At 41.3% G+C, this 22,209-nt stretch overlaps 1 protein-coding gene across 1 annotated transcript; it reads left to right on the forward strand.

Moving 5' to 3' along the window:
* Window positions 1-16,750: 16,750 nt before the first annotated feature.
* LOC143774673 (olfactory receptor 11L1-like) lies at window positions 16,751-17,665 on the forward strand. The gene has a single exon (XM_077262425.1). It carries the CDS (start codon window positions 16,751-16,753, stop codon window positions 17,663-17,665), a length of 915 nt encoding a protein of 304 aa, XP_077118540.1.
* Window positions 17,666-22,209: the final 4,544 nt, after the last annotated feature.

The raw sequence follows: 22,209 nt of genomic DNA on the forward strand, positions 1-22,209 counted from the left end.
CAATGGAAGGTTTAGATCAGAGCAAATCCATGTGTGAGAATGACCCAGTCACAGTCCATCGCGCCTTGAAATGTATTCTTACCCTTGAACTTTTACAAATTATTTCAATATACACCCACAAACTTAATTCTATAAACAGATGATGATCATTGCATATATTCATCATGAAAAACACCAAAAAAGGAACAATTCAAGAAAACACACCAAAAACAGGCAGAGATGCTTACCTGTCTGAATAGGCCTCAATACAAATGCACAAGCAGGGTGCAGCGGACCCAAATAAAATAGCAAATGCACAGGTGCAATACCTAATGAAACAGCCAGCCTTCAATAAGGGATTGGCCGTGTGGTACACCAATGCACTAAGATTGTGTGAACACGCCACATACAGTTTTTATCTTAGTGCATTGGTGTACCACACGGCCAATCCCTTATTGAAGGCTGGCTGTTTCATTAGGTATTGCACCTGTGCATTTGCTATTTTATTTGGGTCCGCTGCACCCTGCTTGTGCATTTGTATTGAGGCCTATTCAGACAGGTAAGCATCTCTGCCTGTTTTTGGTATATATTCATCATGAACATGTCTGGATGTTTGTAATAGATATTGATCCCCCCAAAATATGTAAAGACATTTTTAATAGTATGAAGGCATCACACAATCCTGAATAACTGACCAAAAATCAGTAAATAGGGCAATAAAAAATTAGTCATAGCCTGTGAACTTTTCTATATTTTTTCACCCATACACTTAATTGTATTTTATCGTGATTTTACATAATATAGGAACATAAAGTAACAAGTATTTGTAAAGTGCAAAGGAAATTATACATACTTTAAAAAATATTTTTAAAATACAAATGTGAAAATCTGAAAATTTTAACATACATTTGTATTCAGCTTCCCTGTAGTCAGATTGAAACAAGAAGTCACATACTTGGTATATTAAGTCTATGCGTGTATTTTTTTCTATTTATAGCTACGGCTGTTCTGTGAAGGCCTCATAGGTTTGTTTGACAACATTAGGGTCTAAACTGCATTAAGAAACCCAAGAAGCCCCCCAAACAGGTCAGGGATAAAGTTGTCAAGAAAACTAAAGCAGAGTTAGGTTGTAAAAAATAGCCAAATCTCTGAATATCTCACAGAACACTTTTCATTCTATAGTGGGTACAGCAAGTATTCAGACCCCTTTAAATTTTTCACTCTTTGTTTCATTGCAGACATTTGTTAAATTCAAAAAAGTTCATTTTTTCACATTAGTGTACAGTCTGCACCCCATCGTGACTGAAAAAAACAAAACTGTAGAAATTTTTGCAAATTTAATAAAAAACAAAAACTGAAATATCACATGGCCATAAATATTCAGACCCTATGCTCAGACACTCATGTTTAAGTCACATGCTGTCCATTTTCTTGTAATCCTCCTTGAGATGGTTCTACTCCTTCACTGGTGCCCAGCTGTGTTTAACTAAACTGATAGGACTTGACTTGGAAAGGCGCACACCTGTCTATATAAGACCTCACAGCTCACAGTGCATGTCAGACCAAATGAGAATCATGAGGTCAAAGGAACTAACTAAGGAGCTCAGAATTGTGGCAAGGAACAGATCTGGCCAAAGTTACAACAGAATTTCTGTAGTTCTCAAGGTTCCTAAGAGCACAGTGGCCTCCATAATCCTTAAATGGAAGAAGTTTAGGACAACCAGAAGTCTTCCTAGACCTGGCTGTCAAGCCAAACTGAGCACTCGTGGGAGAAGAGCATTGGTGAGAGAGGCAATGAAGAACCCCAAGATCACTGTGGCTGAGCTTCAGAGATGCAGTAGGAAGATGGTAGAAAGTTGATGATCTTGGTGCAATTAACTGGGACGATATCCTGAGACATAAAAATACACAAAGAAAATGGGAGACGTTTATTAGCATCCTGGATAGGACCTGTGCACAGTATATCCCGTATGGGAATAAACCTACTAGAAATAGGAGGAAACCAATATGGCTAAATAGAGCTGTAAGGGGCGCAATAATGGACAAAAAGAAAGCATTTAGAGAATTAAAGGAAGTAGGTGGTGATGAGGCACTAAATAAATACAGAAAATTACATCAATTCTGTAAGAAGCAAATCAAGGCAGCAAAAATTGAGACAGAGAGACTCATTGCCAGAGAGAGTAAAAATAATCCCAAAATATTCTTTAACTACATAAATAGTAAGAAACTAAAAAATGATAGTGTTGGCCCCCTTAAAAATAGTCTGGGGGAAATGGTGGATGAGGATGAGGAAAAAGCCAATATGCTAAATGACTTTTTTTCATCAGTATTTACACAAGAAAATCCCATGGCAGACAAAATGACTAGTGATAAAAATTCCCCATTAAATGTCACCTGCTTAACCCAGCAGGAAGTACATCGGCGTCTAAAAATCACTAAAATTGACAAATCTCCGGGCCCAGATGGGATACACCCCCGAGTACTGCAGGAACTAAGTACAGTCATTGATAGACCATTATTTTTAATCTTTAAAGACTCCATAATAACAGGGTCTGCACCACAGGACTGGCGTATAGCAAATGTGGTGCCAATATTCAAAAAGGGGACAAAAACTGAACTCGGAAATTATAGGTCAGTAAGTTTAACTTCTACTGTGGGTAAAATCCTGGAGGGCATTCTAAGGGATGCTATACTGGAGTATCTGAAGAGGAATAACCTCATGACCCAGTATCAGCACGGGTTTACTAGGGACCGTTCATGTCAGAGTAATTTGATCAGCTTCTATGAAGAGGTAAGTTCCGGACTGGACCAAGGGAACCCAGTAGATGTAGTGTATATGGGCTTTTCAAAAGCTTTTGATACGGTGCCACACAAAAGGTTGATACATAAAATGAGAATAATGGGGATAGGGGAAAATATGTGTAAGTGGGTTGAGAGCTGGCTCAGGGATAGGAAACAAAGGGTGGTTATTAATGGAGCACACTCGGACTGGGTCGCGGTTAGTAGTGGGGTACCACAGGGGTCAGTATTGGGCCCTCTTCTTTTTAACATATTTATTAATGACCTTGTAGGGGGCATTCAGAGTAGAATTTCAATATTTGCAGATTATACTAAACTCTGCAGGGTAACAAATACAGAGGAGGACAATTTTATATTACAGGATGATTTATGTAAACTAGAAGCTTGGGCTGATAAATGGCAAATGAGCTTTAATGGGGATAAATGTAAGGTCATGCACTTGGGTAGAAGTAATAAGATGTATAACTATGTGCTTAATTCTAAAACTCTGGGCAAAACCGTTAATGAAAAAGACCTGGGTGTATGAGTGGATGACAAACTCATATTCAGTGGCCAGTGTCAGGCAGCTGCTTCAAAGGCAAATAAAATAATGGGATGTATTAACCCCTTCACCCCCGGAGCTTTTTCCGTTTTTCCGTTTTCGTTTTTCGCTACCCTCCTTCCCAGAGCCATAACTTTTTTATTTTTCCGTCAATTTGGCCATGTGAGGGCTTATTTTTTGCGGGACGAGTTGTACTTTTGAACGACATCATTGGTTTTAGCATGTCGTGTACTAGAAAACGGGAAAAAAATTCCAAGTGCAGTGAAATTGCAAAAAAAGTGCAGTCCCACACTTGTTTTTTGCTTGCCTATTTTGCTAGGTTCACTAAATGCTAAAACTGACCTGCCATTATGATTCTCCAGGTCACTACGAGTTCATAGACACCTAACATGACTAGGTTATTTTTCACCTAAGTGGTGAAAAAAAAATTCCAAACAACAAAACAAAACAAAATTGTGCCATTTTCCGATACTCGTAGCGTCTCCATTTTTCGTGATCTGGGGTCAGGTGAGGGCTTATTTTTTGCGTGCCGAGCTGGCGTTTTTAATGATAGCATTTTGGTGTAGATACGTTCTATTGATCGCCCGTTATTGCATTTTAATGCAATGTCGTGGCGACCAAAAAAACGTAAATCTGGCGTTTCGAATTTTTTTCTCATTACGCCATTTAGCGATCAGGTTAATGCTTTTTTTTTATTGATAGATCGGGCGATTCTGAACGCGGCGATACCAAATATGTGTAGATTGGGGTTTTTTTTAATTGATTTATTTTGATTGGGGCGAAAGGGGGGTGATTTAAACTTTTATATTTTTTTTATTTTTTTCACATTTTTAAAAACTTTTTTTTTTACTTTTGCCATGCTTCTATAGCCTCCATGGGAGGCTAGAAGCAGGCACAGCCCGATCGGCTCTGCTATGTAGCAGTGATCATAAGATCGCTGCTACACAGCAGATTTGCAGGTGTGCTGTGAGCGCCGACCACAGGGGGGCGCTCACAGCCACCGGCAATCAGTAACCATATAGGTCTCAAGGACCTCTATGGTTACAATGGAGGAGCATCGCCGACCCCCGATCATGTGACGGGGGTCGGCGATGCGCTCATATCCGGCCGCACGGCCGGATGCGGTAGTTAAATGCCGCTGTCTGCGTTTGACAGCGGCATTTAACTAGTTAATAGCGGCGGGTGATCGCGATTTCACCCGCCGCTATTGCGCGCACATGTCAGCTGTACAAAACAGCTGACATGTCGCGACTTTGATGTGCGCTCACCGCCGGAGCGCACATCAAAGCGGGGGTCCCGACATGTGACGTACTATACCGTCACATGTCGGGAAGGGGTTAAAAGAGGCATAGATGCTCATGAGGAGAACATAATTTTACCTCTATACAAGTCACTAGTGCGACCACACTTAGAATACTGTGCACAGTTATGGTCTCCGGTGTATAAGAAAGACATAGCTGAACTAGAACGGGTGCAGAGAAGAGCGACCAAGGTTATTAGAGGACTGAGGGGTCTGCAATACCAAGATAGGTTATTACACTTGGGGCTGTTTAGTTTTGAAAAACGAAGGCTGAGGGGTGATCTTATGTTAATGCATAAATATATGAGGGGACAGTACAAAGACCTTTCTGATGATCTTTTTAATCATAGACCTGAGACAGGGACAAGGGGGCATCCTCTACGTCTGAAGGAAAGAAGGTTTAAGCATATTAACAGACGAGGGTTCTTTACTGTAAGAGCAGTGAGACTATGGAACTCTCTGCCATATGATGTTGTAATGAGTGATTCATTACTTAAATTTAAGAGGGGACTGGATGCCTTTCTGGAAAAGTATAATGTTACAGGGTATATACACTAGATTCCTTGATAGGGCGTTGATCAAGGGAACTATTCTGATTGCCATATGTGGGGTCGGGAAGGAATTTTTTTCCCCAATGTGGAGCTTACTCTTTGCCACATGGTTTTTTTTGCCTTCCTCTGGATCAACATGTTAGGGCATGTTAGGTTAGGCTATGAGTTGAACTAGATGGACTTACAGTCTTCCTTCAACCTTAATAATTATGTTACTATGTAATTTTAGCTGCTTGGGTGGCTTTTTGTTACTCCCTATGGTGTTTGCTTTGGCATCCCATCATCCCATTCTATTTAATGGAATTTTGGTACGTTCATCTAACTGTTCGATGAACAGAGACATTTTGGCGACCCAACCCTAACCTTTGAAGTTTCCAACATCTCTTCTCAAAATGAAATAGTCAGTACAAAAAGATTATATTGAATATGGATGGCTATAAAAAGATAAGAGAAAAATAACAGAGTAAATTGCAAATGCATAGTTCAACTACATGCATTTTTTTGAATAACATCCATTAATTTAGTAGGGATATAAGTATGCAAAAAATAAATATGTATGATTTAGAAAATAAGTATTTTATACACTGCCAATTTTGCAAGTCTTTCTACCAACAAAGAATGGAGAGGTCTGTAATTTTTATTGTAGGTACAATTCAACTGCAATAGACAAAATCTAAAAACAAATCTGATTTTCACATGATTAATTTGCATTTTGTTGAATGAAATAAGTACTTGATACTATAGAAAAACAACTAAATATTTGAGAAAGAAACCATTGCAATCACAGAGGTCAGATGTTTCATGTAGTTCATGAGCAAGTTTGCACACACTGCAGTAGGGATTTTGACCCTCTTCTTTATATAGATCTTATCCAGATCTTTCAGGTTTTGGGGCTGTCATTTGGCAACATTGAGTTTCAGCTTTCTTCAAAGGTTTTCTATTGGGTACAGCTCAGGAGAATGACTAGGCCATTTCAGAACCTTGAAATGATTCTTAACAGAGCCACTCCTGAATTGCCCTGACTGTGTGTTTCAGGTCATTGTCATTCTGGAAGAACTGACCAAGAGCCATCTTCAATGCTCTTACTGAGAGAAGGACCTTGTTGGTCAAAATCTAAAGATACATGAGGTCGTCCATCCTCGTTTCAATACGGTGAAGTTGTCCTGTCGACTTTTCACTTTCAAAGTATTATTATTATTTATTATTATTCATTTTTATAGCGCCATTTATTCCATGGCGCTTTACATGTGAAATACGGGGGAAAATATAGACAAATACATTAAACATGAGCAAAATCAAGGCACACGGGTACATAAGGAGGGAGGACCCTGCCTGCGAGGGCTCACAGTCTACAGGGGATGGGTGAGGTTACACTAGGAGAGGGTAGAGCTGGTTGTGCGGCGGTTCAGTAGGTTCAGGATCACTGCAGGCTGTAGGCTTGTCGGAAAAGATGAGTCTTCAGGTTCTTTTTGAAAGTTTCTATGGTAGGCGAGAGTCTGATGTGCTGGGGTAGAGAGTTCCAGAGTATGGGGGAAGCACGGGAGAAGTCTTGGATGCGGTTGTGGGAAGAAGAGATGAGAGGGGAGTAGAGAAGGAGGTCTTGAGAGGATCGGAGGTTGCGTGTTGGTAGGTACCGGGAGATCATGTCACAGATGTATGGAGGAGACAGGTTGTGGATGGCTTTGTAGGTCATTGTGAGGGTTTTGAACTGGAGTCTCTGGGCGATAGGAAGCCAGTGAAGGGCTTGGCATAGAGGAGAGGCTGGGGAATAGCGGGGAGACAGGTAGATTAGTCGAGCAGCAGAGTGTAGGATGGATTGGAGTGGTGCCAGAGTGCTAGAGGGGAGGCCAGAGAGTAGGAGGTTGCAGTAGTCGAGGCGGGAGATGATAAAGGCATGCACTAGTGTTTTTGCGGTGTCGCGGTCAAGGAATGCGCGGATCCGGGAAATGTTTTTGCGTTTGAGGCGGCAGGAGGAGGCAAGGGCTTGGATATGTGGCTTGAAAGAGAGGGCAGAGTCGAGGATCACCCCGAGGCACCGGGCGTGTGGGACTGGGGAAAGTGAGCAGCCATTGACATTGATGGATAGGTCTGGTGGAGGGGTAGAGTGAGATGGGGGAAAGACAATGAATTCTGTTTTGTCCATGTTCAGTTGTAGAAAGTGAGCAGAAAATAAGGCTGAAATAGCAGACAGACAGTGCGGGATTTTGGTAAGTAAGGAGGTGAGGTCAGGTCCGGATAGGTAAATCTGCGTGTCATCAGCATAGAGATGGTACTGCATACCGTGGGATTCTATGAGCTCTCCCAGACCAAAGGTGTAGATGGAGAAGAGCAGGGGTCCTAGAACAGAGCCTTGAGGAACACCGACTGACAAGGGGCGAGGTGAAGAGGTGGTGTGGCGGAGTGAGACACTGAATGTCCGATCTATCAGATATGATGAGATCCAGGAAAGGGCCAAGTCTGTGATGCCAAGTGATGAGAGGATTTGTAGCAGAAGGGAGTGGTCCACAGTGTCAAAGGCAGAAGACAGGTCCAGGAGAAGGAGGACAGATTAGTGTCGCTTGCTCCTGGCAGTTAGTAGGTCATTGGTGACTTTAGTTAGGGCAGTTTCAGTTGAGTGATGGGAACGGAAGCCAGATTGTAATCGATCAAAGAGGGAGCAGGAGGAGAGGTGAGAGGACAGTTCAAGATGGATGTGTTGCTCCAGCAATTTGGAGGCATAATGAAGAAGAGATATCGGGCGATAGCTAGACACAGAGGATGGGTCGAGGGATGGCTTTTTGAGGATGGGTGTGATCTTGGCATGCTTGAAGGATGAGGGGAAGACACCTGTTGTGAGTGAGAGGTTGAAAAGGTGCGTTAGGGTTGGGATGAAGACCGTGGAAAGGTTAGGGATGAGGTGGGATGTGAGCGGGTCGAGCGTGCAGGTGGTGAGGTGTGATCTTGACAGGAGGGTGGAGAGCTGATGTTCTGTCATGGTGGAGAAGCTGGTTTTGGAGGAGTAGGGGTGAGCAGCTAAGAGGGGCAGTGGGTGCTGTGGGCCAAAGCTTTCTCTGATCATATCGAAGTATGATGTTTCCTCCACCATGCTTAACTGTTGAGACGGTGTTCTTAGGGTGCACTCATCCTTCTTTTTTCTCCAAACACAGCGAATCGAGTAGAAAGCCAAATAGTTCTTTTTTGGTCTCATTTGACCACATAACCTTCTCACATGCCTCTTCTGGTTGATCCAAATAGCCATTGGCGAACGGCAATCAGTCGTGGACATTTGCTGACTTGTGCAGGGGAATCTTGCATGGCCTGCAGGATTTGTGATCCAGGACAGCATAGTGGGTTACTAATGATTATGTTTGAGACTGTGGTCCTAGTTCTGTTTAGGTCATTCACCAGTTCTTCAAATGTAGTTCTGGGCTTTTACCCCACGAGGAGACATCTTGATTAGAGCACCAGACTGATTAAGATTGACAGTCATCTTGTGTTTCCGGCATTTTCTAATAATTGTGCTAACAGTTGTTGCTTGCTCACCAGGCTGCTTGCCTATTGTCTTGTAGCTCATCCCAGCCTTGTGCAGGTCTACAATTCTGTCCCTGGTTTCGTTAGACAGCTTTTTTGTCTCGACAATGGTGGAGAGCTTGGAGTGTGATTGTGTTGACAGGTGTTTTTTTATACAGGTAATGAGTTCAAACAGGTCATGACTGCATAGTAGGAGGGCTTCTTAAAGAAAATCTAACAGGTCTGTGAGAACCAGAATTCCTGCAGGTTGACAGGTGACCAAATAGTTAATTCATGCAATAAAATGCAAATTAATTATTTAAAAATTATACAATGTGATTTTCAGTTTTTTTATTTCTTTTTATACTCTGCCCCTCACAGTTGAAGTGCACCTACAATGAAAATTACAGACCTCTCCATTCTTTGTAGGTGAGAAAAGTTGCAAAATTGACAGTTTATCAATTACTTATTTTGACTATTGTATATAAGATCAGAGTTGAGACATTTTCATTATGATCCCATAAGGGATATATTTACACGAGCCAATCACCTAGACACCTGTGCCTCGACGCACATTTGGAACATTTGGTTCCTCAGTTTCTTCCAAACATTATAAGAACTAGGATATAAATACTGAAAATGAAATTCAGGTTATGTTGTTTTTTTTCCCCACAAAACCATACATTAATCTTGTCAGCTTTTCCAAATAGGGCCGCATGCATGGAAACTTTGAATTGTCGGACACAATCCGTAAGGTGTCATGCACATGGCTACATCATATGGAGGAGGCTGAACTGTAGCACACAAAGTTCTGCTTCCATGACATATTATTCTATTGTGCAACATTTAAAAAGCAACAAGTTTATTTTTTGATTGATGGTGCTATACAAGGTCATACTTTGATTTTATTGTATATAATAAACATTCTCTATTGATTCAGACATGAATTTTTATTATTCCGTGGACCTTGAAACTATATCTTTGTAATATTTTCAATTTTTAATTATATTTTCTTACCTTTCAACACATGTAAAATTACAAAATTCACAAAGATTAAACCTCAATTGAATTAATTAATTTCTGGGCTTTGCATTCATGGTGTACACAAGGGAGTTTTCTGGATATCTCACTGGATCTTGCAGTATAAATTGACCATATATTAATGCATTATTATCAGATTACCTCTTTGGCTATGATCCTGGCTGTGCTCTGTTCTTCACTTGTGTTTTAGATAATTGATATTTAGAAGACTGCACGGAATAGATAAAGCTGAGGTGAGCCTGTGCGACTGTTGATCTTTACATAGAATTTTGCTGCTATCATAAGTTTTTGAGAAATACACTACTCATGAAATATTAGGCATATTTGACTTTTGGGCAAAGTTTCAGTATAAATCCAAACTGCTCTCTTACCTATTCAGGTGAACATTATTTAACCTCTAAACTTTTGTATTCACATGTCCAATTATTTAAAGTTCCAGTATTCTTTTGCACAACTTGCTGTTCTCTAATAAGGAGCTTAAAGGAAAAAAAATCAAACGAGGTATTTGATTCATGAATTTGCCTAGTATATTTCAAGGTTCAATTGAAATTGATATTTAAACAGTCTTACACATAATGCTGTTCACTTTTTTACATCATGAGACCAAGACGACACCTAACATTTGACCAACAGTACTTCAACATTGAGAACATCCTACTTGAAAACTTCACAGATGGAAGTGGCCACTGAGCTAAGAGTGTCACAGAGTTATGAGCAGGTTGCAACAGAGATACAGAAAGACATGGACGTGTTTTGGCCACATGCCACACTGATGAACTCATCATTGTGAGCAATGCCCTTCAGAACTGGATGATGAATGCCACACAACTCCAGGCACATTTAAGTGAGGGAAGATTCACCCAAGTTTTACATCCGATCATTCAAAAACATTTAGATCAGCGTGGTCTGCATGCTTGATGACCTGCAATGGTTGCTGACCACACCACCAGGCATAGGCAAGGGCCAGGGAGCATCTACTCTGGGCAAGGGACCAGTGGACCTCAGTGCTGTTCACCGATGAATGTCGTTTCACCCTGAGCAGAAATGATAGCCACCAATGATGTTGAAGTTGTGAAACAGATCGCTAGGCATAAACCACTGTTGTCACCAGAAGAGCTTTTTGTGGTGGTGTTATAGTGTGGGCAGATGAATCTAGTCAATACTGAACTGCCTTACACTTTGTGAATAGTACAGTAACATGCCCCTATTACTTGAATAACATCAATAATCAATTCATTGTGTTTCTGCATGAACAACACAGGCCTAATTTCATATTCATACACAACAATGCTCCAGTTCATCAATGCTGCACCTTTAGGGAATGACTGAGGTACCTGAAATGGAGCAGCCTGCACTTTCTTCATACCTGAATTTTATAAAAAACTTATGGGATCAGCAAAGTCACTGTGTAGAGGCTCGTAACTCTGTACCCCCAAAATTCTATGACCTCTAGGCTTTCTTTCAAGAAGAGTGGCATGACATGCCTTAGCGGACAATAACTCTGCTTGTTAAAAACATGAGACATCATTGTCAATCTGTGGTTGATGCTCAAGACCACATGTCAAGTTATTGAGACATTGACATTTTTTGATGGAATATACCCACCATTGTTGTTGGCTTTTGTTTCAATAAATTGTTTGAGATGAGGTCATCACCATTGCATGCTTCAACTTAAATGCCCTACTTTCACAATAAGATATCACTGTAGTGTGAACTTTTTATGTTTTACATAAATTTAACAAGAAAGCCAAATATCCTTAACTTTTGTCCAATTGAAAAAGAAGGTAGCACTCACTGTACCAGTCGTGATTCTTTATTCAAAAGTGGAATTACACACAGTGGCAGGGAGAAGAGGTGGAGACAAGGAAACAGCTTCTGCCATTTCGCGCTGCACGCGCATCCACTGGACCTAGATCCTTAGCGTTTTATGAGCAGTGTATGCATAAAACAGGCTAAGAATGTCAATAAATAGTAAGGAAAATGAATGAATAGATGTACATTCAATATATTTTTTTCTTTACCAATGTAAAAACAAAATTAATATCAACCATCAAGTGAACATGACAGATTTTTGTACATTTTTGTAAAATTCAATTACACTCAAATTAAAAAGTTCAACTTCATTTGCAACAAGAAATCATAGAAAAAGAAAAATTGGGGAAATTCATTTTGTAAGCACATTTTTATTTTTTTAAAGTGTAGGAACCTAGATTTGGATAATTTGGATATTGATTATCATATCAATAATAATATGTTTGGGGAAGTTTTACCTCAATAATGATACATTGGTTAATTAGATGATATTTAAGAATGCTGACTATGATCAAAAACTCATTTAAATTGGAAAAAAACATTAAACCTTATTGTTTCAATACGTGAAATATTTAAAAGTATTTTTGGAAATGTCAGGAAACTAATAGTAGAAAACTAGGTTGAAAATTTGTAAATAAGATTGAGGCTAAACAAAATATTCAAGCATTATGAACAAACACATGGAAACTTCAATGTCGGCAATTATACTTATATTTATTTCTGGATTTTGAAAAAAGTATATATATATATATATATATATATATATATATATATATATATATATATATACACACTCACTGGCCACTTTATTAGGTACACCTGTCCAACTTCTTGTTAACACTTAATTTCTAATCAGCCAATCACATGGCGGCAACTCAGTGCATTTAGGCATGTAGACATGGTCAAGACAATCTCCTGCAGTTCAAACCGAGCATCAGTATGGGGAAGAAAGGTGATTTGAGTGCCTTTGAACGTGGCATGGTTGTTGGTGCCAGAAGGGCTGGTCTGAGTATTTCAGAAACTGCTGATCTACTGGGATTTTCACGCACAACCATCCCTAGGGTTTACAGAGAATGGTCCGAAAAAGAAAAAAAATCCAGTGAGCGGCAGTTCTGTGGGCGGAAATGCCTTGTTGATGCCAGAGGTCAGAGGAGAATGGGCAGACTGGTTCGAGCTGATAGAAAGGCAACAGTGACTCAAATCGCCACCCGTTACAACCAAGGTAGGCCTAAGAGCATCTCTGAACGCACAGTGTGTCGAACTTTGAGGCAGATGGGCTACAGCAGCAGAAGACCACATCGGGTACCACTCCTTTCAGCTAAGAACAGGAAACAGGCTACAATTTGTACAAGCTCATCGAAATTGGACAGTAGAAGATTGGAAAAACGTTGCTTGGTCTGATGAGTCTCGATTTCTGCTGCGACATTCGGATGGTAGGGTCAGAATTTGGCGTAAACAACATGAAAGCATGGATCCATCCTGCCTTGTATGGAGCATCTTTGGGATGTGCAGCCGACAAATCTGCGGCAACTGTGTGATGCCATCATGTCAATATGGACCAAAATCTCTGAGGAATGCTTCCAGCACCTTGTTGAATCTATGCCACAAAGAATTGAGGCAGTTCTGAAGGCAAAAGGGGTCCAAACTGTTACTAGCATGGTGTACCTAATAAAGTGGCCGGTGAGTGTATATATATATATATATATATCAATAAATATATTTATCTATTTAACTATATTCAGAGACTGTGAGTCCAAAGTTGTGTATATGAGTGAAAATCTGGTCAGTAGGGTGACCATGAAGGATAAATTGATAAAAATAAACTTAAAGAGATCTTAGTTTGAGATGGGTGAACCTGAAGAATAAAGTTCAGAGTCTGTAACAAACACCTACTGTTCGGCCACGGGCACCGAATATGGACTTCATCAGGATGTCCGTGTTACTGTTTGGGTTCAGCTGCCCGAAAACCGGGTGTTTGTCTCCCTAATATATGCATGACACCCTAACCTGAACTTTTTGTAACTGTTCGTCATAACTCAAACATTCATGTGTCCTCCCATCTCTAATCCTAATAAAAAAACTTTTGATTTTCAAAGTGAGAAAATAAAAAATAAAAAAATGTGGAAAAGTTTTGTTTGCACATTAGCAATATGATCACATTGGGCCAGTTCAGAATTTGATCAAATAAAGTGCTGTACAAAAGTCAACGAGTTCAGCAGCTCTGAGTGGCTGAAGCTGTCTACATCTGCAGAGCTGCTGAGTTCTGATATTGCATTCAGCACTACTGATGTGAGAATAGCTCTGCAGACAACATCAGACACCGGGAGCAGTGGAGGACTCAGAGCTATTATTTTCTTATTCCTTAAATGTTTATGTAGTGTAAGGTAAATGTGTTAATATACTCACCAATCACCATCTACCCCAGTTTACAGTGCTGTTCTGGTCCTCTTCTAAGTTTTCTGGCTTTTCCAATGTGCCGGCTGACTCTGTATTTTATGAGTGAGCTAGAAGAGGCTTTTACAATGTATGTCCATGGAGCAACAGAACAACTCCGTTAAGTCTATGAGTATGTTGGAATGAGAGGTTTTAGAGTGAATTTATCCTTAATCATATACTAAGCATGAGTGATCAATCCCAATATTAAATAATTGCCTTTTTCAAAAAATCATACAAAATTCACAAATATCAAGTTTTAGCTGCATAAGCAAATAATACTAGCAACAGAAATATTTCTGCTTCAAACTAACTTGCAAAGGTTACAAATTTGTTTATTTTTTTTTTACAGATAGAGAACTTTTGGGGATTGCTCAAACCACGATGTTTTAAGATGTTGTGAAGCAGAACACATGACCTAACGCGACGTGTTAATTAGCATGTGCTTCGTTAAGTGTCTAGTTACTGATTTCTTCATCAATATATTTTTCTTTCTCGCCATCTAATGAACATGTTATGTGTTAGGTTAAAGAATAGAGAAGACTGGATTGGATTGCGAAGGATCGAGTTTGAAACTAATTTCCTAAAATTTGCTAATTTAAACATTTTGAGATTCAATTTGCTAAGCGAAAAAACTGAAAAAGGAAAAAAGTGGTATAACAATTTTGTTTTGCCGCATGGCCCTCATCATCATGCCGTGCATTTATGAAATATTATGGATGACCATATTTTGTTCAGTGGTGGTCAATACTTGGGACATGGCAGATCAGAAGTTTTCAGTGGAGTACAGTTTTTATGTGAGACTCATTTTCCATCATCAGAGTCACTGGATAAAATTTTCTCTTTGTAAAGAGTAAATTCTTATGGTCAGTGGGGTCCTCTCTCTCCTTTTCTTAAAGTGTAAGCTCTTATGGTTATCAGTGTCCCCTCTCTCCCTCTTCTGTAGAATGTAAGCTCTTATGGTAAGCGGGGTCATCTCTCTTCTGCATTGTATAAGCTCTTATGGTCAGTGGGGTCCTCTCTCTCTTCTGTAGTATATAAGCCCTTATGGTCAGTGGGGTCCTCTCTCTTCTGTAGTGTATTAGCTCTTATGCTCAGTGGGGTCCTCTCTCTCTCCCTTCCTTAAAGTGTAAGCTCTTATGGTCAGTGGGGTCCTCTCTCTCTCTCCTGTAGAGTGTAAGCTCTTATGGTCAGTGGGGTCCTCTCTCTCCTGTAGAGTGTAAGCTCTTATGGTCAGTGGGGTCCTCTCTCTCCTGTAGAGTGTAAGCTCTTATGGTCAGTGGGGTCCTCTCTCTCCTGTAGAGTGTAAGCTCCAATGGTCAGTGGGATCCTCTCTCCCTCCTGTAGAGTGTAAGCTCTTATGGTCAGCGGGATCCATTCTCTTCTGTAGAGTGTAAGCTCTTATGGTCAGTGGGATCCATTCTCTCCTGTAGAGCGTAAGCTCTTATGGTCAGTGGGGTCCTCTCTCTCCTGTAGAGTGTAAGCTCTTATGGTCAGTGGGGTTCTCTCTCTTCTGTAGAGTGAAAGCTGTTATGGTCAGGTGGGTCCTCTCTCTCCTGTAGAGTGTAAGCTCTTATGGTCAGTGGGGTCCTCTCTCTCCTGTAGAGTGTAAGCTCTTATGGTCAGTGGGGTCTTCTCTCTCTCCTGTAGAGTGTAAGCTCTTATGGTCAGTGGGGTCCTCTCTCCCTCCTGTAGAGTGTAAGCTCTTATGGTCAGCGGGATCCATTCTCTTCTGTAGAGTGTAAGCTCTTATGGTCAGTGGGGTTCTCTCCCTCTTCTGTAGATTGTAAGCCCTTATGGTCAGTGGTGTCCTCTCTCTCCTGTAGAATGTAAGCTCTTATGATCAGTGAGGTCATCTCTCTCCTGTAGAGTGTAAGCTCTTATGGTCAGCGGGATCCATTCTCTCCTGTAGAGTGTAAGCTCTTATGGTCAGCGGGATCCATTCTCTCCTGTAGACTGTAAGCTCTTATGGTCAGTGGGATCCTCTCTCTCCTGTAGAGTGTAAGCTCTTATGGTCAGCGGGATCCATTCTCTCCTGTAGAGTGTAAGCTTTTATGGTCAGTGGGGTCCTCTCTCTCTCATAGCGTGTAAATTCTTACCGTCAGTGGTGTCCTCCCTCTCTCTTTCTTCTGTAAGCTGTAAGCTCTTATGTATAGCAGGGTCTTCTCTTTCCAGTAGAGTGTAAGCTCTTATGGTCAGTGGAGTCCTGTCTCTCTCTTTCCTGTAGAATGTCAGTTATGGTCAGCAAGGTCCTCTCTGCCACTCTTTGATAGAGTGTAAACTCTTAAGCTCATCACAATTCTCTCCTGTAGAGAGTAACATTTTATGGTCAGAAGTGTTCTCTTTCTCTCTCTCTCTCTTATAAAGTGTAAGTTCTGATTGTTACCATGGTCCTTTTTTTCTCTCTCCTCTCGCCAATGTGTATTTTCTGACCATTTACAGGCTTTCCAATATTGAGATTCACGCAAATTTATTAATTGCAAATAAACTTTTGGGGGAAAATTGAGCACAATTGGCGACTTTAAATTTCAAAAAAGCCACTCACATTTATTATAGATTTTTCAATCTGTATACATGTACATTAAATATGAAAACTTATATCTTAAATATTCAAATTATTTCTAGGATATAATTTTTACTATCAAGAAAGATGTTCCTTCAAAGTTTTATTGACCATTAACAGAACCAAGCTTATGGGCACAAAAATGCAATATTAGTTTTTTTAACATGGCAAATTATAAAAACTAAGTAGATCTTTGATATTGATAGCATTAAGTATTCTCAACACCTTGTTTTCAAGAAGGGATGCCAAGTAATATCACCTCCATCATCCTTCTGGGATTTCCAAATGTTCATTGCCTAAAATTTCTATTTTTTCCTCTACTTATTATTGTATATTTTGGGACCATTTTTGGAAACCTTCTCATCATATCTTTGTATTCAGTCAGTAAAACCCTCCAGTCTCCGATGTACTTCTTCATCACACATCTGTCATTGTGTGACCTCCTGGTGATTACAGATATAGTCCCCACTCTTCTTCACACCATATTAGATGGAGACATTGTTGTGTCTTTTAACTCCTGCATATTCCAGTTGTGTTTCTTTGTTACTTTAGAGTCCTCTGAATGTCTTCTACTGTCAGTGATGTCTTATGATCGTTATCTGGCCATCTGTAATCCCCTCCGCTATAACTCTATAATGAATCACAGGTTTTGTGAAAGGTTGGTAAATATAATTTGGTTAATTGGTTTTATCATGGCACTGACAGATGTCATTTCTATGCCTAATTTGTATTTCTGTGGACCACACATTATCGACCATTTCTACTGTGACCTAGAGCCCATACTGCAGCTCTCCTGCTCTGATACATCCAGGATTCATAACCAGGTTCTTATATTAGGATTTTTTGTTGTTGTAGGACCTTTTGTAATAATTATGATTTCCTATGTGTGCATTGCTATCACCATTCTAAAGATCCCACCCAACACCGGTAGACATAAAGCCTTCTCCACCTGCAGCTCCCACCTCATTGTAGTTTCCTTATTCTATGGGACATTAATCACTGTTTACATGTTTCCAACAAAAGGAAAATTCATGACCATGAGCAAAGCCTTATCTCTAATTTATACTGTGCTGACTCCACTGCTTAATCCTATTATATACACCATGAGGAACAAAGACTTTAAAAAAGCTTTTTACAAAATCAAACTTGCTTTCTAATTTGGTCATGATAGTTACTGGATACTTTTAAAAATTGTTATAAACACTAAAGGTACCGTTACACTAAACGACTTACCAACGATCACGACCAGCGATACGACCTGGCCGTGATCGTAGGTAAGTCATTGTGTGGTCGCTGGGGAGCTGTCACACAGACAGCTCTCTCCAGCAACCAACGATCAGGGGAACAACTTTGGCATCGTTGAAACTGTCTTCAACTATGCCAAAGTCCCCCTGCAGCACCCGGGTAACCAGGGTAAATATCAGGTTACTAAGTGCAGGGCCACGCTTAGTACCCGATATTTACCCTGGTTACCATTGTAAAAGTAAAAAAAAAAAAAACAGTACATACTCACATTCCAATGTCTGTCACGTCCCCCGGCGTCCACAGGGTTACGCGCTGCTGCTCAGAGCTTACTGCACTGAATGTGTCAGCGCCGGCAGTAAAACAGAGCACAGCGGTATGTACTTTTTTTTTTACTTTTACAATGGTAACCAGGATTAAATATTGGGTTACTAAGTGCGGCACTGCGCTTAGTAACCCGATATTTACCCTGGTTACAAGTGAACGCATCGCTGAATCGGCGTCACACACGCCGATCCAGCAATGACAGCGGGTGATCAGCGACCAAATAAAGTTCTGGACTTCTAGCTCCGACCAACGATATCACAGTGGGATCCAGATCGCTGCTTCGTGTCAAACACAACGAGATCGCTATCCAGGACGCTGCAACGTCACGGATCGTCGTCGTTCTCGCTGCAAAGTCGCTTAGTGTGAAGGTACCTTAAGGTAAATTAAATAATTGTATTAAACCCTTCACCGTGTAGCCAATTTCTGTCCGTTTTTTTCATCCCCTTCTTCTGTGAGCCATAATTCATATGACTGCTTGTTTTTGAGGGGAATCCGCCCTTTTCTCACCATGGAAACAACAAAAACCCACACTGTTTCCCTAATCCACTCCCACCTGGACTACTGTAATGCTCTATTAATTGGCCTCCCCCTCACTCGACTTTCCCCTCTGCAGTCCATACTTAATGCAGCAGCCAGGGTTGTCCATCTGGCTAATTATTACTCAGATGCATCCGCTCTTTGCCAGTTATTACACTGGCTGCACATTCATTACAGGATACAATTCAAAGTACTTGTTCTCACCCACAAAGCTCTTCACAGTGCGGCACCCCCTTACATCTCCTCCCTCATTTCTGTCTATCGGCCTAACCGACCGCTGCACTCTGCAAATGACTTTCGACTAACCTCAGCACTAATCCGTACCTCCCACTCCACACTCCAAGACTTCTCCCGTGCTGTGCCAAGCCAATCCTCTGGAATGCTCTACTCCAATATATTAGGACTAGTGTTGAGCGATACCATCCGATACTTGAACGTATCGGTATTGGATAGTATCGGCCGATACCCGAAAAGTATCGGATATCGCCGATACCGATACCCGATACCAATGCAAGTCAATGGGACACAAGTATTGGAAGGTATCCAGGATGGTTCCCAGGGTCTGAAGGAGAGGAAACTCTCCTTCAGGCCCTGGGATCCATATACATGTAAAAAATAAAGAATAAAAATAAAAAATATGGATATACTCACCTCTCCGGCGGCCCCTGGACCTTACCGATATAACCGGCAGCCTCCGTTCCTAAGAATGAGCGCGTGAAGGGCCTTCGATGATGTCACGGCTTCTGATTGGTCGCGTGACCGCTCATGTGACCGCTCACGTGACCAATCACAAGCCGCGATGTCATCGCAGGTCCTTCAGGTGCTCATTCTTAGGAACGGAGGCTGCCTGTTACAGCGGTAAGGTCCAGGGGCCGCCGGAGAGGTGAGTATATCCATATTTTTTATTTTAATTCTTTATTTTTTGCATGCATATGGATCCAATTCCGATTTCCGATATAACAAAAGTATCGGAACTCGGTATCGGAATTCCGATACCGCAAGTGTCGGCCGATACCCGATACTTGCGGTATCGGAATACTCAACACTAATTAGGACCATTCACAATTTGCATAGTTTTAGGCACTCGCTTAAAACACATTTGTTCAGAGCGGCCTATCACGTTCACTAATCAAAGTCATTTTATGTTTGTGTGTGTGTGTACCCCATTCACTATCTTCATCTGTCCCCCACCCCCTGAAGATGGCTGGACCATCATTGTAAATACATCATTGTAAATACACACCTGTACTTTGTATCTCCCCACCTCATTGTAGATTGTAAGCTCTCACGAGCAGGGGCGGCTTATTTTGCTTTAATTATTGTATTGTTAACATTGTTACTTATGACTGTTGTGTTTGAAACTGGTAAACTGTAAAGCGCTGCGGAATATGTTGGCACTATATAAATAAAGATTATTATTATTATTATTAATATTTTTATTTGAGGGCTGAGCTGTACTTTTTGGTGACACCATTAATTTTACAACATAGTGTACTCAAAAATGGGAAAAAATCCAAGTCTGGTGAAATTGTGAAAAAAAGAAACACAATTCAGACATTGTTTTTTGGGAATTGTTTTTACGGTGTACATTTTGTGGTAAAAATGACCAAATAATATGATTGTCCTTATCAATACGACTGTGACAATAGCAAACATGTCCAGTTATTTTTTTTATATTTTGGTGGTTTTTAGAGCTGTGAAACCATTTTACAAAACTCATAACATTTTTATTTTTCTTCCAAGAAGCGGTGGAATGGCTTATTTTTTTGAGGGGTGAGACAACATTTTTATTAGTACCTGTGATGACAACATATTATCTTAAAGGGTATCTGTCACCCCCCAGGCCTTTTTAACTAAAAGAGTCACCTTGTGCAGCACTAATACTGCATTCTGTCAAGGTGGCTCTTTTAGTTGGGGTCCCTGCTAACGCTGAACTATTCATTTTTAGAATTTGCCTTTCCTACCTGTAGTTTGTCAGGGGGCATGTCTATCCCCCCTGACACAAACGCCTCCCAGCCATCACTCAGGGCCTCCATGCACCGGGCGTCGCCTCCACTTCCTTCATTAACTTCCCTGGTGCCTGCACTGTAAGTTCCCATCATGTGATGGGAGTCGAATTGCAGCGCAAACTGTGCATGCCCCCCAAAAAACTTACAGCGCAGGCATTGGGGAAGTTAATGAAGGAAGTGGAGGCGGCGCCCGGTGCATGGAGGCCCTGAGTGATGGCCTGGAGGCGTTTGTGTCAGGGGGGAAAGACATACCCCCCTGACAAACTACAGATAGAAAAGGCAAATTCTAAAAATGAATAGTTCAGCTTTAGCAGGGACGCCAATTAAAAGAGCCACCTTGACAAAATGCAGCATTAGTGCTGAACAAGGTGGCTCTTTTAGTTAAAAATGCCTGGGGGGTGACGGCTTCCCTTTAACCCCTTTCTGCCTTCGGATGGAATAGCACATCTGATGGCAGAACTCCCGCTTTGATGTGCGCTCCAGTGGTGAGCCCGCATCAAAGCTGGGACATGTCAGCTGTTTTTAACAGCTGATATGTGCCCGCAATAGGCGCAGGTGGAATCATGATCCACCCATGCCTATTAACTAGTTAAATGCTGCTGTCAAACTCTGACAGCAGCATTTAACAAGAGCTTCCAGCCATATGGCCAGAAATGCTCGCTCCGGTGACCCTGTCACATGACTGGGATCATCGGTGCATCGGCATGATAACCAGAGGTCTCCTTGAGACCTCTATGGTTGTTGATGTCAGATTGCTATTAGTGCCACCCTGTGGACGGCACTCATATTAATGCTGCAATTCTACTACATAGGGGCGATCTGAGCATCACCTCCATCTAGCAGAGGCAATAGAGTTGTCCAATAACCCTAAACGTCTCTTTGACACTTTCCGGTCCCTACTCAACCCAAGAGAGCAGGCCCCAACCACAGATCTCCGCGCTGACGATCTGGCCAACTACTTCAAAGAAAAAATTGACCACATTCGACAGGAAATAATTTCCCAATCTCTTCATACCAAGCACTGTCCTCCCTCCCCCACTGCATCTAGTTCACTCTCTGACTTTGAACCAGTTACAGAAGAAGAAGTAAGCAGGCTCCTTGCATCTTCTCGCCCGACCACTTGTACCAGCGACCCCATTCCGTCGCATCTCCTCCAGTCCCTTTCCCCGGCTGTCACCTCTCACCTAACAAAAATTTTCAATCTTTCCCTCACTTCCGGTATTTTTCCCTCCTCATTTAAGCATGCCATCATACATCCATTACTTAAAAAGCCCTCCCTCGATCAAAATTGTGCCGCTAATTATAGACCTGTCTCCAATCTTCCCTTCATCTCTAAACTCCTCGAACGCCTGGTCCACTCCTGTCTTACCCGCTATCTCTCAGATAATTCTTTTCATGACCCTCTTCAATCTGGTTTCCGCTCTTTACACTCTACTGAAACTGCCCTCACTAAAGTCTCTAATGACCTACTGACAGCTAAATCTAATGGTCACTACTCCATGCTAATCCTCTTGGATCTCTCCGCAGCATTTGACAATGTGGATCATCAGCTCCTCCTCACTATGCTCCGCTCCATCGGCCTCAAG

The sequence above is a fragment of the Ranitomeya variabilis genome, chromosome 5 (assembly GCF_051348905.1).
Source record: "Ranitomeya variabilis isolate aRanVar5 chromosome 5, aRanVar5.hap1, whole genome shotgun sequence".
Lineage (NCBI taxonomy): Eukaryota > Metazoa > Chordata > Amphibia > Anura > Dendrobatidae > Ranitomeya > Ranitomeya variabilis.